The sequence below is a fragment of the Mercenaria mercenaria genome, chromosome 19 (genome assembly GCF_021730395.1).
Source record: "Mercenaria mercenaria strain notata chromosome 19, MADL_Memer_1, whole genome shotgun sequence".
Taxonomy (NCBI): Eukaryota; Metazoa; Mollusca; class Bivalvia; order Venerida; family Veneridae; genus Mercenaria; species Mercenaria mercenaria.
Genome location: NC_069379.1, coordinates 21,930,315 through 21,949,872, shown reverse-complemented (window position 1 = coordinate 21,949,872; position 19,558 = coordinate 21,930,315). Strand labels below are relative to the sequence as shown.

Genomic DNA, 19,558 nt, shown 5'->3' with positions numbered 1-19,558 from the left:
TTAGCTATTTGCTACAGTCCGGGCTTAATTACACACGTAGAAAATGTATATGTTATTGCAAAACTCTATCAGATTTTTGATACTGCTATTCATAGTGTTTTTTGGAAGTCTGGCCATCCTGATGTTTTTATTTACATGTTAGTATATGTATGTTTTGGATGTTTCATTAGATCCGTATGTTTTTATTGTTTTACAGGGGTGTATGCTCCAGGTGACCGGACACGATACCGATGGTCAAACATTGTATCTATCTTCATGCGAACAGGACTGGGTATGTTATAAAAGCATACTATACGTCTGAACATTGTTTCAAAACTGTATAGCTACCCACATTTCTTTGCTTAACAGCGAAAGGATTTCTCAAAATGAACATACAGGGAGAAAAAGTGGCTGCTGAAAACAGATGGCGTAGCTGCTAAAGCAAGGTGAAAATTAAAACAACTAAATGCCACTTATGATTACCTACTTAAGGCAAGGGGCTTTTGAATGAACGTAATTGCAGAGACAGGTTGAACTGAACATGATAAACCTGATGTAGGTAACCGCTTATACAGGTTGAACTGAACATGATGTACCTGATGCAGGTAACCGCTTATACAGGTTGAACTGAACATGATGTACCTGATGCAGGTAACCGCTTATACAGATTGAACTGAACATGATGTACCTGATGCAGGTAACCGTTTATACAGGTTGAACTGAACATGATGTACCTGATGCAGGTAACCGCTTATACAGGTTGAACTGAACATGATGTACCTGATGCAGGTAACCGCTTATACAGGTTGAACTGAACATGATGTACCTGATGCAGGTAACCGCTTATACAGGTTGAACTGAACATGATGTACGTGATGCAGGTAACCGCTTATACAGGTTGAACTGAACTTGATGTACCTGATGCAGGTAACCGCATATACAGGTTGAACTGAACATGATGTACCTGATGCAGGTAAAGGTTGAACTGAACATGATATACCTGATGCAGGTAACCGCATATACAGGTTGAACTGAACATGATATACCTGATGTAGGTAACCGCTTATACAGGTTGAACTGAACATGATATACCTGATGCAGGTAACCGTTTATACAGGTTAAACTGAACATGATATACCTGATGCAGGTAACCGCTTATACAGGTTGAACTGAACATGATATACCTGATGCAGGTAACCGCTTATACAGGTTGAACTGAACATGATATACCTGATGCAGGTAACCGCTTATACAGGTTGAACTGAACATGATATACCTGATGCAGGTAACCGCTTATATATGTTGAACTGAACATGATATACCTGATGCAGGTAACCGCTTATTCAGGTTGAACTGAACATGATATACCTGATGCAGGTAACCGTTTATACAGGTTGAACTGAACATGATATACCTGATGCAGGTAACCGCTTATACAGGTTGAACTGAACATGATATACCTGATGCAGGTAACCGCTTATACAGGTTGAACTGAACATGATATACCTGGTGCAGGTAACCGCTTATATATGTTGCACTGAACATGATATACCTGGTGCAGGCAAGCGCTTATACAGGTTGAACTGAACATGATATACCTGATGCAGGTAACCGCTTATACATGTTGAACTGATGCAGGTAACCGCTTATACATGTTGAACTGAACTGCAGGTAACCGCTTATACAGATTGAACTGAACATGATATACCTGATGCAGGTAACCGCTTATACATGTTGAACTGATGCAGGTAACCGCTTATACATGTTGAACTGAACTGCAGGTAACCGCTTATACAGATTGAACTGAACATGAAATACCTGATGCAGGTAACCGCTTATACAGGTTGAACTGAACGCAGGTAACCTCTAATACTGGTTGAATTAACCTGACATACACGTACTTGATGCTGGTAACCACGAATACAGGTTGAACTGATCATGAAATACCTGATGCAGGTGACCGCTCATACAGGTTGAACTGAACGCAGGTAACCTCTAAAACTGGTTGAATTAACCTGACATACACGTACTTGTGTATGCTAATATAGGTTAAACTGTACCTGGCACACTTGATGCAGGTAAACACTAAGTAAAGTTGAAACGAATACGTCATACCTAATGCATGTAACCGCTAACACAGGTTAAAATGTACGTGACATAACTCGTGCAGGTAACCGCTAACACAGGTTAAAATGTACGTGACATAACTCACGCATGTAACCGCTAATACAGGTTGAAAAGTACGTGACATAACTCGTGCATGTAACCGCTAATACAGGTTGAAATGCACCTGAGATACCTCATGCATGTAACCGCTAATACAGGTTGAAATGTACCTGACATACATTTATCTCATGCAGGTAACCGCTAACACAGGTTGATTTGTACCTGAAATAACTCATGCATGTAACCGCTAATACAAGTTGAATGTACCTGACATACCTCACACATGTAACCACTAATACAGATTGAAATGTACCTGACATACCTCACGCATGTAACCGCTAATACAAGTTGAAATGCACCTGACATACGTCACGCATGTAACCGCTAACACAGGTTAAAATGTACGTGACATAACTCAGGCATGTAACCGCTAACACAGGTTAAAATGTACGTGACATAACTCATGCATGTAACCGCTAATACAGGTTGAAATGCACCTGAGATACCTCACGCATGTAACCGCTAATACAGGTTGAAATGTACCTGACATATCTCATGCATGTAACCGCTAACACAGGTTGAAATGTACCTGAAATAACTTATGCATGTAACCGCTAATACAGGTTGAATGTACCTGACATACCTCACACATGTAACCACTAATACAGATTGAAATGTACCTGACATACCTCACGCATGTAACCGCTAATACAAGTTGAAATGCACCTGACATACGTCACGCATGTAACCGCTAATACAGGTTGAAATGTACCTGACATACGTCACGCACGTAACCGCTAATACAGGTTGAAATGTACCTTACATACGTCACGCACGTAACCGCTGATACAAGTTGAAATGCACCTGACATACGTCACGCATGTAACCGCTAAAACAGGTTGAAATGTTCCTGACATACCTCACACATGTAACCGCTTATACAAGTTGAAATGCACCTGACATACCTCACGCAGGTAACCGCTAATACAAGCTGAAATGTACCTGACATACCTCACGCATGTAACCGCTAATACAAGTTGAAATGCACCTGACATACCTCACGCAGGTAACCGCTAATACAAGTTGAAATGCACCTGACATACCTCAGGCATGTAACCACTAATACAGATTGAAATGTACCTGACATACCTCACGCAGGTAACCGCTAATACAAGTTGAAATGTACCTGACATACCTCATGCAGGTAACCGCTAATACAAATTGAAATGCACCTGACATACGTCGCGCATGTAACCGCTAATACAGGTTGAATTGTACCTGGCATACCTCATAGACAGCTTTAAATCAAAGCCTTGAAATGTCTGATGGTTGCGGGTTTTTGGTTGATTTATTTTCTGTTTATATGCCAGTCTATGAATATACATGAATGAGAAACAAATTCAAATTTAATATGCCTCATATCTAAGATGAACTCTGCCTGACCTAGTTTGTGATGTAACCATGGGTTGGAATACCTTATCATTGATAGATCTTATATAATCTAAATGGTCAGTGTGAGTGGATATGGGTTGAATAAGAACTGCTTGTTCATTGATAATTCATCCGCATTGTTCATGAATGGGAATATTTTGTGTAGCACATGAACATCCTTTGGATGTGATTCGGAATAAAATAAAGATATATGATGGTCAGAAATACACTTGTAACTTTGGTAGCGGGAGAAACCCGCAACCAAAAATCTGCGTTTATCATTACATTAAGGAGACCTCTGTTCGTAATTCTTAAACGTAGTTAAACAGATAGCGAGCAAACCTCCATTTCCATATTACTGTCATCAACTAGTAACCCTACTTACTTTATTTTGATCATATAGTTATATATACAGTTGTGTGTTCTTTTCAGCTGTGTGTTCTGTAAAGTCATTTATTCTATACAGTTGTGCATCTGTGAAGTTGCGTATTCTATACAGTTGTGTATTCATACAGATTTGTATTCTATTCAGTTGTGTATTCTGTACAGTTTTGTATTCTATTCAGTTGTGTATTCTCTACAGTTGTGTATTCTATACAGTTGTATGTTCTGTACAGTTATTTATTCTATACAGATGTGTGTTCTGTACAGTTGTGTATTCTGTACGGTTGTGTGCTCTGTATAGTTGTATCTTATATACAGTTGTGTGTTCTGTACATTTGTGTATTCTATGCAGTTGTTTATTCTCTGCAGTTGTGTATATTATACAGCTCTTTATTCTGTAAAGATGTATGCTCTATACATTTTTGTATTCTTTACATTTGTGGGTTATATACAGTTATGTATTCTGTACAGTTGTGTATTCTATACAGATATGTATTATGTAAAGATGTATGCTCTATACATTTTTGTATTCTTTACATTTGTGGGTAATATACAGTTATGTATTCTGAACAGTAGTGTATTCTTTACAGATATGTATTCTGTACAGTTGTGTATTCTTTACAGTTGTGTGCTGTGTACGGTTGTGTATTCTATACAGTTGTGTATTCTGTACATTTGTGTACTCTATGCAGTTGTTTATTCTATAGAGTTGTGTATTTTATACAGTTGTTTATTCTATGCAGTTGTGTATATTATAAAGCTCTGTATTCTGTAAAGATGTATGCTCTATACAGTTTTGTATTCTTTACATTTGTGGGTTATATACAGTTATGTATTCTGTACAGTTGTGTATTCTTTACAGATATGTATTCTGTACAGTAGTGTATTCTTTACATATATGTATTCTGTACAGTTGTGTATTCTATATGGTTGTGTGCTCTGTACGGCTGTGCATTCTATACAGTTGTGTATTCTGTACATTTGTGTACTCTATGCAGTTGTTTATTCTGTAGAGTTGTGTATTTTATACAGTTGTTTATTCTATGCAGTTGTGTATATTATACAGCTCTGTATTCTGTATAGATGTATGCTCTATACATTTTTGTATTCTATACATTTGTGCATTACAGATTTGTATTCTGTACAGTTGTGTATTCTATAAAGTTATATATTCTGTACAGTTGTGTATTCATTACAGTTTTGTATTCGATACAGCTGTGTATTTTGTACAGCTGTGTATTCTATATAAATGTGCATTCAGTACAGTTGTCTATTCTTTATAGTTGCGAATTCTATACAGTTGTGTATTCTCTACAGTTAAGTATCATATACAGTCGTTTATTCTATACAGTTGTATATTATATACAGTTGTGTATTCTATACAGTTGTGTATTATATACATTTGTGTATTCTATACAGTTGTGTATTCTATACAGTTGTGTCTTCTATACAGTTGTGTATTCTATACAGTTGTGTATTATATACAGTTGTGTATTCTATACAGCTGTGTATTCTATACAGTTGTGTATTCTATACAATTTTGTATTATATACTGTTGTGTCTTCTATACAGTTGTGTATTCTATACAGCTGTGTATAATATACAGTTGTGTATTCTATACAGTTGTGTATTCTATACAGCTGTGTATTCTGTACAATTATGTATCATATACAGTCGTTTATCCTATACAGTTGTGTATTACATACAGCTGTGTATTCTGTACAGTTGTGTATTCTGTACAGTCAGGTATTATTTACAGTTGTGTATTCTATTTAGTCGTGTATTCTGTACAGTTGTGTATCTATACAGTCGTTTATTCTGTACAGGAATATATTTTATACAGTTATGTATTCTCTACAGTTGTGTAACGCATTGAGCCAATCCATCCCATTAATTGGAAAGAGAGCAGACGAAAATCACTTAGAAAACAGAACAGAGCTAGAGAGGCGGTCTATAACGTGTAACAAGTGCTGTCGTCATCATCTCTGTAACAACCATTGTGACGTGTCAATTCAAAACGTACCGGTGACCACACAGACCACAAAGGCCCCAACAACCACACAGACTACAACTAGCAACAAGCTCACATCCGATGTATTTTCAGCGACACCGATACAAATAACCACTGCCGGTCCTCCGAAAACATCTGACGGATTTTCGGCGACACCAGTAACAACACATTTACCAACTACAAAAAAAGTTTTGACATACCCGCCATCGACTGTACAAACAAACATGATGTTAGAAAGTAAGTTTAAAGAAATTCAAGCATCAGACATATAAGCAGTGAGTGTTGTTACACCTTTTTGATAAAGTGTCAGTGTATTTAAAGTTGTTTTTTTTCCGACATATTACCTGCGTCACTGCCTATTGCGATCAGACACTTCATGTTATATATTATATTGAGAGAAGGTTTGTCAGTAAGACATGGTTAATTAAAGTTGGTTCGACATCTAATACTCATAATAATTCCATGACAATATCGGCACAATCGTTGCTGTTCTCCGACAGACCATACAAACTTTGCCCTACTCGTACATTTTGTTTACCTATGAAGGTGACGTGCCAGAGTAATATCCTATTTCCTTTTTTTCAGAAATAATCGTCTAAAACTTCTAAAATTTAAGAAATCATTTCATTATTAACCCTGTTTTGGTTTTAATTTTCTCTGTCTTTATCTTCACTGACGGAAAGAAAACATGCTGAATACTGTTCGTCTGAGCACAGAAAACACTTTTATGGTGATCTCTTCAGCACTTTTCTGTAAAATCTGTAAAATGCCATCCATATTCTCTGCTAATTACGATACATGTTGTCATTACGATACATGTTGTGATTTCAGCCGAAAGATGTACGCACCATAACTTCACGAGTATTCCCTACATTCACTTGTGTTTCAAGTTGGAGCCTGTGGAACTGAAGTGGAGTATCGCCGAACGTTGGTGTGGATTCTATGGTGCTACATTAGCTGTGCTGGACGACCCTGGGAAGTTCAGTGTCATACAGTCGCTTCTAAAATATGAACCCCACTGTGAGTGTAATATACCATCGTATGCTTGTCAGACTGACAATGTAGGTGTCAGTGTCGTGAAAACTTGAGCTCCATTATCGGTTAGCCAGATAGTCAAGCTAGTCCGGCAACAGTGTCACACAGCACCTTTTTAATTTGTTATACGATGTAATGCAAGTCAGTATGAAAGCGTATGCATAAGTGTTGTACAAATCTGGCTGTAATTGTTGTAAGAAACATAATGGGGGTGTCAATCAGTGTTACACTAACGCTTTCTCCGATAGGAACCCTATTCAAAGTTAGTCACATGTGTACTGTAACACTTGCCAATACATATACCATAACACTAGCAATTTACACTGCAACACTAGCCAATATATACTGTAACATGAGCCAATACATACACTGTAACTCTAGCAATTTACACTGCAACACTAGCCAATATATACTGTAACACTAGCCAATGCATACACAGTACCACTAGCAAGTTACACTATGACACTAGCCAATATATACTGTAACAATATGCAATATATACTGTAACATTTGACAATACATACACTGTACACTGTAGTAACACTAGCAATTTACACTGCAACACTGGCCAATGTATACTGTAACATTTGACAATACATACACAGTAACACTAGCAATTTACACTGCAACACTAGCCAATATATACTGTAACATTTGCCAATACATACACTGCAACGCTAGCCAATACATACTGTAACACTTGCCAATACATACACTTCAACACTAGCAATATACACTGTAACACTAGCTAATATATACTGTAACACTTCCCAATACATACTCTGTAACACTAGCAATTTACACTGTAACACTAGCCAATATATACTGTAACACTTGCCAATACATACACTGTAACACTAGCAATTTATACTGCAACACTAGCCGCTATATACTGTAACACTTGCCAATACAAACACTGCAACACTAGCCAATATATACTGTAACACTTGCCAATACATACACTCCAACACTAGCAATATACACTGTAACACTAGCTTATATATACTGTAACACTTGCCAATACATACTCTGTAACACTAGCAATTAAAACTGTAACACTAGCCAATATATACTGTAACACTAGCCAATACATACACTGTAACACTAGCAATATACACTGCAACACTAGCCAAAATATACTGCACATTTGACAATACATACACTGTAACAGTAGCAATTTACACTGCAACACTAGCAATATACACTGTAACACTATCTAATATATACTGTAACACTTGCCAATACATACTCTGTAACACTAGCAATTTACACTGTAACACAAGCCAATATATACTGTAACACTTGCCAATACATACACTGTAACACTAGCAATTTACACTGCAACACTAGCCAATATATACTGTAACATTTGACAATACATACACTGTAACACTAGCAATTTACACTGCAACATTAGCCAATATATACTGTAACATTTGACAATACATACACTGTACCAGTAGCAATTTACACTGCAACACTAGCCAATATATACTGCAACACTAGCCAATATATACTGTAACACTTCCCAACACATACACTATAACACTAGCAATTTACACTGCAACACTATCCAATATATACTGTAACATGAGCCAATACATACACTGTAACTCTAGCAATTTACACTGCAAAACTAGCCGCTATATACTGTAACAATAGGCAATACATACACAGTAGTAACACTAGCAATTTACACTGCAAGACTAGCCAAAATATACCGTAATATTAGCCGATACCATTACACTGTAACACTAGCCAATTAACACTGCACATACGACATAGCCAATTATATACTGAACACTTGCCAATACATACACTGTAACACTAGCAATTTACACTGCACTCTGTCGCTATAACGACACTTGCCAATACATACACTGTAACACTAGCATTATACACTGCACCACCGCCGCTATATACTGTAACACTTGCCATTACATAACGTAACATAGCAATTTTGAACGTAACACATCCAAATATACTGTACATTGCCAAACATACACTGTAACACTACAATTTACACTGCAACAACGGCACGCTAATACTGTAATCTCTGCAAAAACATACACTGAACATTACAATTACACTGCACCACGCCACTGAATACATGTAAACTTGCCAATACAATACATGTAACACTACAATTTACACTGCAACAACTGGCAACTATATACTGTAACACTTGCCAATACATACACTGTAACACTAGCAATTTACACTGCAACACTGGCCACTATATACTGTAACACTTGCCAATACATACACTGTAACACTAGCAATTTACACTGCACCACTGGCCACTATATACTGTAACACTTGCCAATACATACACTGTAACACTAGCAATTTACACTGCACAACTGGCCACTATATACTGTAACACTTGCCAATACATACACTGTAACACTAGCAATTTACACTGCACCACTGGCCACTATATACTGTAACACTTGCCAATACATACACTGTAACACTAGCAATTTACACTGCAACACTAGCCACTATATACTGTAACACTTGCCAATACATACACTGTAACACTATCAATTTACACCGTAACACTAGCCAATATATACTGTAACACTAGGCAATACATACACAGTGGTAACACTAGCAATTTACACTGCAACACTAGCCAAGATATACTGTGACACAGCAATTTATACTGTAGCAGTAGTCAATATATTTTGTAACACTAGCCAAATATACTGTTACACTACATTTTAGCCAATTTATACTGTAACACTAGCCAATATGCATTGTAACTCTAACCAGTTTATACTGTAATTAACACTAGCCGTTATGTACATAGAGGATATTACATGAGTGTCTTTTCATATTGAATTTATTAAACGAGTTGAATAAAATAATAAAATGCGAGGTTCTGTGAGCATTATATCAATTTTATTCAACGACGTTAATAAATTCAATGTGGACAGTCACAAATGTAATATTCTTTTTATCACAAGTCAGTTTGACCAACGTCTCCTATGCTATAAATGACGTCGACGCCAAAGCTTTATTACACTAGTGTATTATTATTTTTAATTAATGGCTTTATTACACTCCCGCGACTTCAAACATGTGATAATGTATTATTAGCCCAGATATACTGTAACGTTTGAAAAACCAAAACAGACAGCAACGGCAGTAAATATCAAAACTAATTAACCAGTCTTATATATGTCTATGTAGATCTATTTGAAGTAGGTTTGAAAAGTATTATATTTCGGTACCTTTTTACTGCTTATTTAACACAGTAAAGGTTTTTTTTTTTAAATATTTTACAGCCCGCTAGCTTCCGTGATTGTTTTAGGGAATAATTCACAGAATCCACTGAACTGTTTTATTATTTTAAAGCTTTTTTTTTCAATTTTTCTATTTTTAAGACATGTTCTTTTCAAACCAATAAATTGTGTATTTCAGATAAAAATCAATATGTTTATATTGGCGGACACGAAAAATACGGAAACAACACGTTTTACTGGCCACGTGGAGACCGTGTGAAGTTAGGCAACTGGTCGGGCCTCAATTTTCAACATACAACCGGCAAGTGTATGGGCCTCGATGGCACCAACGGATTTGAAATGAAATTCATCGACTGTCTCGCATATAGAAAGTTTATTTGTACCATTGACATTTCATAATTTTATTAAACAATAATTTATTACAAAATTTGCCATAGGGTTACATAGATAACTACAGATATATTAGATATTGGGGATTTGCTTTTGTTCTGCTATTGTGGTATATTTGAAAACATCATCAGTTACACAGACTACTATCTGTATCAGCAGACGGTAAGGTACTACTTTTGTCGTTATTGTAATGTTCAGCGTATCGGCAGTTTGTTTCAAATCTTTCCGCAAATGTTACACTTTAAAGTGTACTGAAAACACGTGATTCAGACAGGATAAAGCTAGAGTGTTACTGTAACATCTACAGTTTTCCGTCCGCTTATATAGTTATGATAAAAAAGTGTAACAGTTTACGTTCACTAAAAGACATATAATATAACGACAAAATATGTAACCATTATGATTACCGTCTGATGATCCAGATGGCGGGGTTGTAACACCTGGGGTTATCACAGTTAGGCTCACAAAGCACGTGTACGCGTTTACAAGTGACAATGAAATAGTGATGAATAGTGTGAACAATTTCACTGTTTCCTGGTCGATACAATAGAGTAAGTCAGTTACAGTAATGTAAATAAACAGTGATTTCACTTGCTAATATACAGCAAGCTGCCCAGTGCGATATAGTATATGGATTTATTTATACATGTATGTAGTTGCTATGGTTTCGCGTTGAAGAGACCCTTTTTATGTTTAGCATTTAAACAAAAATAGGGTCATGTTGACCCTGTGGCGCTCACCTAATCATGACATGACACATTGAACAAAAGATAACAAATGAAATAAGAAAAGCTTCATTTCCGTAGTGCGATAGATATGATCCAGACAAAACAACCGAACACCTTGACCTATGCCCTTATGAAGAGTCAAAGTAAATAGTCTCATGAAAATGATGAAGGATGTCGGTTACATGTAGAGAATTATATTTCCTTCAAATTTCTGGAGAATGAATTCTTGTAAAAATTTGTAAAAACATGGTGGCCCCATTATTTGTCAAGACATAAATAAATATGAAAGTGACCAAGGCCTGCTAGTTATTGTAAAACGTCTAGGCCTTGAACTCGGGGAGAAGATTTGTAAATTTTACGTACACTGACCCTGTCCAAATTTTGTCCGAGTTCTCCATATTGGGGAAGATGGTGGAGGTGGGGTGGAATGTTGAATGTATTATCCACTCTACTCAGGTGACGACAAACAAGGCAGTCCCAGAAACTGGCTTAAACAAACTTAGCGAGGGGACACTAAGCATGTTATTCTAGAAAGTTATGTAAGTTTAGAAAAAGCCCAAATTGATCCAAGGTGTGCGCTTCAAGTAAAAAGAAATCTGTAAAGGCCACCACTTGCCAATGCTTTATGTAAAACATCTCGCCTCTAAACCTGATACTTTTAGAGTACAATACTGGACAACCCTGTGACGGCCTAAGCTCGATGCAAGAAAAAACATTTTCAGAGAATCCGTGTAATGAAAGGTAAAGATCAACTCAATGGTTCACGAAAAGTCGAAGTCGTTTAAAGTCAAATGTTGACAACGAAAGAAACTAGACGGACGACATACCATCTACTTATACTAAAAGTGCTTTAATTTAATTAAAATGGACATTTTGCATCATGTCCACACACATTCCACATTATTTTATCCACACACATTCTTACGTTCTGTTGAAATAAGTAAATAGAAACTTCATCCAGAAACATTTTAACTGCCTTTGTGTGACGTAGGTCATGAGGTGCAGTTTAGTGAGCAACAAACCACTGCATTACCCGACAAGGTTGAAGTATTATGCAAATTCACTGCTGTGTCACAAATACTTTCATACACATGTACAAACGCCATTTATCATCAACTGCCATAGATTCGTTCCTGTTACTGCAACAGAACCAAAAAAACTTTTTTATATCTTTAAAGTTTTAACACTAAACTGTTTAACACTAAGTGTTTCACAGAAATCTGCGTCTCTAAAATTACTGTGTGCATCAATAACCTGACCATCCGGTGTCAACCGGAGTATATCGTAAATCTTGCACCATACTGTCACGTGATTGGGCGAGTTCGTGACATCGGAAGTGACGTGGACTCGCCATTTCTACCCATAAGTCTGTCTGCAAACTTGAAGAAGGCGTTGACGATCTGAAAAGGAAATTGAATTAAGTGTGTCTCATTCAGGAATAATTGGGCTCTAGTTTATAAAATAAAGGACAATAAACGTGGTTGGTATTCCACTGATATAATTCTATACTGCCGAAATCCGTATGGTGAGCTGTTAAGCTACTTTACGCTGCGTAACGTTTGTCACATTCAGTAGTTTCAAATAAATGTACTTTATACATACCAAAAGTAAGATATAAATGATAAGGAATGATCGATCTTTTACACTGGGTTTTCTTATTCCGATCGATTAAGTGCAGAGTTGTTAGCTGAAAAAAATCTACAAACATTTAGAAACACTTTTAAAAAATTCCTTACCTAGTACTTTCAAAGACATTGAAAGGCGATTTTCGTCTTTGTTTATTAAACAAATGAAATGAGTAACACAGGAGTGCGATGAGCATCAAGCAGACGACAGCAAGAATGATGAGGCCGACCAGATACGGCAGTATGGTGGAATATGTAGACGTTGTATGAATAACACTTGGAGTTGTGTTGGCACCTGAAAACAGAGAGCACACACGAAACATAGTATAATAATTATGCAGTTGATTCTTGTAAAGCTGTTTCTGTGTCTATACCTGATAATACACATCGCAGCCTGACAGATTATATGGTTGCTAACGCGTGCAACATGGAGTAATGAAGATATTTGTATGGCATCTTCCATAGTTGCATAAACGTACGTTGTGTTTAATTGTGATAACATTTGTTATCTCTCTCAGTGCTTGCACCTGAAAATAAATTAGCATGCGAAATACATGGTACATTATGTACAGCATTTACAATTTCGTACATGAAAAAAAACCATATTACGCCTTCCTTGCACAACAAAAAAGTTATTCCACAAATGTATATGGCTTCCTCCAAGGTTGGATCTGAAAATATACATAAGGTCTACACATGCAAAATGTAGTTATGTATATGTCATTATCTGCAGGGCTGCGCCTGAAAATGTATCATCGGGATGTATAACTAATAAAGCATATCAAAATATGCCTTTGGTGTATATGGCATTCTCCAGCGCCTTAAACTAAACGCGTGTATAACTACACAATACTAAAATATGCCTTTGGTATACAATGTATATGACATTCTCCAGAGTTGCACCTGAAAAATATGCATGCATAACTAATACACAATATTAAACTATGCCTTTAGTGTATATGGCATTTTCCAGGGCTGCCCCTGAATTCTTAGAGGCTGCACATGAAAATGCAGCATGCCAGAAACATTCAAGTACTTTTACACTACTGAAAATACTGCAGGTTCTACACGAATAATTTAAAGTTATACATTTATCTAGCAAAATTTTAAGTAGACTACTGTAAAACCTTGTGTGAAATATTTGTTGATCAAACAAATCAATCTTTAAAGTTGAAAGCAATCTATTTTACGCAAACCGATAGGAATACAAATTAATTTGGCAAGGACTTTTTGTAAAAGAACACAAACTGATGAAAATCCATGGAGTGTATTTATGACTGATTGTCTTACGCAACCAAGTTAACCATGATACTATAGTCAATTTCATGTTCACACAATGGTGGGACATTCAATTTTGATCGAGCTGTTTTCGAAGTTGATGTACAGTATGGTCGTAAACAAATTATTGAGTCATCAGCGAAGACCGCGATAGGGGGACAGGGGATAGAGTTAAACTTGCTAAATTTTATAAATGCGAAAGAAATCATAAAATAAAAATACAATTTTGAGAAATGTCTGGAAAGTGTAGCATATTCTTAGCACTTCATCATGCGACATTTTCAGCCTGCCGATTTCGGTTGTATTTTTTTTAGATAAAACGAGCAAAACTTCGGTTTCAGGACGCTAGATTTTAAGGCAAAATGACCCAAAATACACACCTTGCGCGACCTGTCCGTATTATTAGGGTGGTCTATAAGTGGAAAGAACAGCAGTTTTATGCTGGAATCACAATAAAAACTGTATGTAAAAGGAGCTGACTTTCTTTATGTATTTTGGCCTATGTTAAAGGTAAGATATCTGATATGAACTATTAATCAACTAGCCAAATAAGTTTTGAAATAGTAGAAATTATAGCAAAGACGTTCAATAAGATGCACAGACTTAATTTTTTGCTTGAGAAGCAGGGGTTTTACGGAACGGTTTGTGTAAGTCTCGTGGTAGAGCGTGCGTGCGCGCGCGCGCGCGCGTGTGTGTGTACAGGGTGTCGGGTTAGGTCCTTGTTTTAACACATGAACAAATCTTATTATCGGACAAATCACAACTACAATTCACAAACCACTTAACTACAATTATAGCTCATGGAACATCTGAACTTCCACAAAGACCGCCTTATTTTAGTTCTATGACAGTCAAAATAGTTTAACATATAAGTGGATATGTACTGCACAAATTAAATACAAACAGCTGTTTGATGCAAAACTCGCATAAAATATCTTAATTACACGACTGCTGGTAACATCTGCTAATCTGGATGTGAGCTGCGTCTTGTAGTCTTGAGTCATAGCAACCACACAAACATTTAAAAACCAAGTCAAGATTATCTGATTCATAAAATATACAATCTAGGTTAGCCGCTGAACTACGAATCGAGGCGTAGCGAGTTCGATCCCTGAGCAAATCGAATGTTTCCCGTGCCAAACTGATATATAACAGTTGTTCTCCACCTCTGTTTCATTTAGGGAAGTTATCTATTACCTGTATTAGAAAAAAGGTAATTGGAATCCAACTTAAGCAAATCAGAAGAACGTGTGTCTATTCTAACTATATACTGCTTTATTTTATATTGCTATGATGGACATTTAGATACACAAATAATCACTTCATACTTTTTACTATAGTCTGTGTACGCTGATTAGATGTTGTAATATAATATAAAGTTTGCAGATTCAAAGGTTTTCCGTCAATATAGAATTCCGTATCATTTCGTCAACGTTCCATTCAAAATTAGACTTACACTATTTCTAAGACAACTCTAAATGTTCAGTTTGTTCTGGCAGTTGTTGATGTCGCGGATAAAATATTTACAAAGTTTTGGTTTAAACATAGTTGTTCCCAACATACCTGATACATACCTATATTTACATGCTAATTTTTCCAAGTACAGTTGATAGAAAAGATTAGAACGAAAGACAAGTCTTATCTTACAAAGGTTTAACTACAAATCTGACAGATCCAACAAAACGTTGGACAGCACACTTCCACTGAATAGTGCTTCATACCCAGATTAGGATTAAACAGAGATGCCGGGACTGGTCATCAACATTGGTCTCTGCGTTTCTAATTCATATAATGTCTAACATACTAATTTCATATGGAAATACTTAAGAAACAAATAGTGATTTGTAGTTGAGTAAAATCTGTATTTCCATGGAGTATCATATCACGTGGGCGCAATCCGAGTAATACAATAATACACGCCTGAACGACAATGAGTTTATTCAAGAGAAGTTAATATTATATCCATTTCTAACACTGTACCACAAGGCTGAAAGTAACATCCAAAAATATCTGCCTGTTTTCAGTTTTCTTTGTGGAAAATAAGTCAGGTTGTCTATTCCTCCTACTCGTTCCTTATCATAGACTCCCTCTTTAATGTCTAAAATTTAAATTTTTGAAATAAATCTATTCTATCAATTCAATATTTAAATGAACCTTTGATGTTTTGTAGTCTGAACCATTATACATTGTACCATTGAACACTATATGTTCATTGTAAAAGTACCCTTTTTACCCATTCTCATCCAACGATATCAGAGGTTGTCAAAACCCCAAGACGAACTAACGATTGTATGAGAATGTGTTTACCGGAAGTGGAATATGACAGGTCTCAAAAATACAGGTATCTGATTGGTCAGTTAAAATTTCTGATTTTGTTTTTTTTTTCATTTTCATTAAAACTATACTTTATCTTACCAGATGGTGTTGTTGTTGGAGCAACAGTCGTGCGTTTCATGAATTCACATTTTGGAGTACTGGCATCCCATGTGCCATTTTTTAGGCACGTGATTTGATTTTGACCAATAAGTTTGTGAGTTGTCTTTGACAGGCATGTTACAATGACATGTGTCCCCGGCGTACGCGCATAGGTGCTGAGAGAAATAGCGTTCATGTTGTCCACAGTGATGATATCTGGCTGGGGTTCTGCCAGTTCAGGACACAAAACTGAAACACAAATACTACAGTAGTGAACATGCAGCCGACAGACACGTAAACGTCCGTTTAAAGTAATATGATTTAAATTTATTTCTTATAAGTAATTTTATTTAAAAAATGATAAAAATGTAGGTAAAAGTAGCAAAAAAGTATGTTTCATTGGGCTACCTTTAAACTGAAGATGCAACTTGTTTTGAGGGACATGTATCTGTTCCTATCCACCATGGGCTGGGTACCAGAGCAGAATTATTCCTTCTCTAGAACACTGTTCCGTGTACACGAAATGCGGTTTCGCTTTTGCTATTATGACATTCTGCCAAGTAATGTGCATTTCTAACACAAAAACGACATAACCGATTATTCTCTAGTTCATTTCATGTTTTTTTTATGTCCTGATCTTATTTTTGGCTAGAAATGGTGCGTTTGGAAGAAAATGTCTATATCTATTTTACGGGATGAGTACGGTACGGTTATGTGACCTAGATCTTTGGTCAAGACAATCAGAATCAATCAGCAAACTAGACTAAAATGTAACGATCATGCAATCGCAATTTGGTCATTGTTATTGCCAAATGCTATTCATTGTGGACAATGACAAACAGGAACTGGGAAACAGCATTTAGCAAATGGCAGGCCTGAACTTCCGATGAAGCAAAATTTATAAGCAATATAGGCAATAAGGTAAATGACAATTGACATGTCCCAACTAGCTAATGGCTGTAAGGAAACAAGGTAACGGAAACTCAGTGGATTTTACTCTGAAGCTTTGGCTTTTTTTTGTTTTGTTATTTTCCTGTCATAATACTAACGAGTCGAGACGGGCCGGAAGAACAAAAATTCCTTGAGTTTCGGTCAATATGTAGTTTTGAATATCAAAAGTAATATTACTATTGCTATGTAATATTCTCAAGCCACTTAACTAAACTATTTACGTGCTCGGTTAATATTAACTGAATGATGTATTTTTAGGGGTTTTTTTTCCCTTTTAGAACAGTTAAAGTATATATATCTTAAAGTACATGCCCATAATGAGTAATATTATGGCGGAATATTTATATCTTTTGCCCATATGGTGCACAACAATGGTCGGTTGCTAAGCGACGCGACAGCTTGCAAAAGAACGAAGTGAATTCGATTTGAATTCTATAACTGAGGTCCATATAGTATCCTGTATCAAGACAAATATAGGGACTTGTTTATATGTATGAAGTGTGCATCTATTGATATATTTATAGCCATCTTGCTTACACATCTTGTATGTTTTCAATGTGATTTCATGTGATTATGTTATATTGATGCATGTACATGATAATTTACATAATAAAGTTATACAAAGTCTATTCAGTGACACCGAGACATTGTATAAAAACGTGAAATTTGCGCGAACGTTTAAAATGGAACATCACGTTTGTCTCGCCCGTGGTTTTTAGTGATTAGTTGAAAAAATTGTTGGCCTCCACTTTCTATAAAGAATAAACTTTAAGCATTTGCATTGAGAAAGTAAACGAAGTGCATGTATCTATCTATCTCCGAGACTTGTGTTTTTCAAAAAAGTTTTATTTCATATTCTTACGCCAAAATAATTGAATTGTACTGTATAATCAGCGTCTGTTTGATCTTCGTATGTGATTATCTCACTTGTCAGCTTAATGAAATGATTTATTGGTCTATATATACGCCCGTTATATTTATCAATAAAACGCAGAAAAATGAAGGTTTCAAGTCCTCAACCAAAACAAACTTTCTAAATGATAAAACATCCTATTTGCATTTTTCAATGTATGTATAATATTAGTTTATTGCCCTCCTGTTGAAAGTTTTAAACATTTAAAAACAATAACTGTCGTTTTTTTTTTTGTTCACAAATATGTGACTTATGCACGAAGTTTATCTGTGCTTTGGACCTGATATTTTAGTATAAAAACTGTATAAGATGGTGTTTATTCTGGTGATGACGGTGGTGATGATGATGATGATGATGAAATAATAATGATTGTTGCGGTGGTGGTGATGGTGATATAATCTTTATCATATTCATGCTGTTGATGATGACGTTTGTGGTATCATCGTAGATGTTTCTGTTGCTGCTGCTGTTGATAATGATACTAGTATTGTTTTGTGTTGACACTGATGTTTGTTGTGAGCAAAGAAATTCATGTGATGATGATAGATGATAGTGATGGTAGCGGTAGACTCAGTGTAGACGGAGCTGATGATGACAACGATGATTCTGATGGTGATTATATGACTGTTATCGTAAATGGTAGTTATTGTAAACGACAGTTATTGTAAATGATGGTTACCACTTATCGCATAAAATATAGACATAAAATTTGAGTCTACGAACATACCAAACAATATCTTACCGTTAGCCATATATATTCCAGTTCTCAAAATATTTGAAAGAAAGCTTTAAGTCCATTTCAAATCCAGTGAACATAAACGGGTTGTATTTACTTGTATTTTACACGAGTGTCTGGTGACAGATGACTGATTACGTCGCAGCTTGAAACATGGTGTATAAATCTATAAACACATTACATCAACCAGTGTATGACAATAATCTATGTACAAATATTTAAAAGGACATTTTCACCGGAACAAATGAAACACGTATTAGTAAAG

General features: G+C 36.0%; 2 protein-coding genes across 2 annotated transcripts in view; one reads left to right on the top strand and one right to left on the bottom strand.

Moving 5' to 3' along the window:
• Window positions 1-10,688, top strand: part of LOC128551322 (uncharacterized) — a 24,056-nt gene extending 13,368 nt beyond the window's left edge. Inside the window, exons 4-7 of the mRNA XM_053532151.1 lie at window positions 197-271; window positions 5,821-6,208; window positions 6,803-6,991; window positions 10,436-10,688. Coding sequence (XP_053388126.1) covers window positions 197-271; window positions 5,821-6,208; window positions 6,803-6,991; window positions 10,436-10,656 — 873 coding nt within the window. The 3' untranslated portion in view covers window positions 10,657-10,688. The remainder of the gene's footprint in view (window positions 1-196; window positions 272-5,820; window positions 6,209-6,802; window positions 6,992-10,435) is intronic.
• LOC128551323 (uncharacterized) lies at window positions 10,609-19,558 on the bottom strand. Its single transcript, XM_053532152.1, has 4 exons — window positions 19,300-19,558; window positions 16,694-16,942; window positions 13,112-13,295; window positions 10,609-12,775 (listed from the first exon to the last, which is right to left on the bottom strand). The coding sequence occupies exons 1-4, from the start codon at window positions 19,307-19,309 to the stop codon at window positions 12,622-12,624; spliced, it is 597 nt and encodes a 198-aa protein (XP_053388127.1). The 5' UTR covers window positions 19,310-19,558; the 3' UTR covers window positions 10,609-12,621.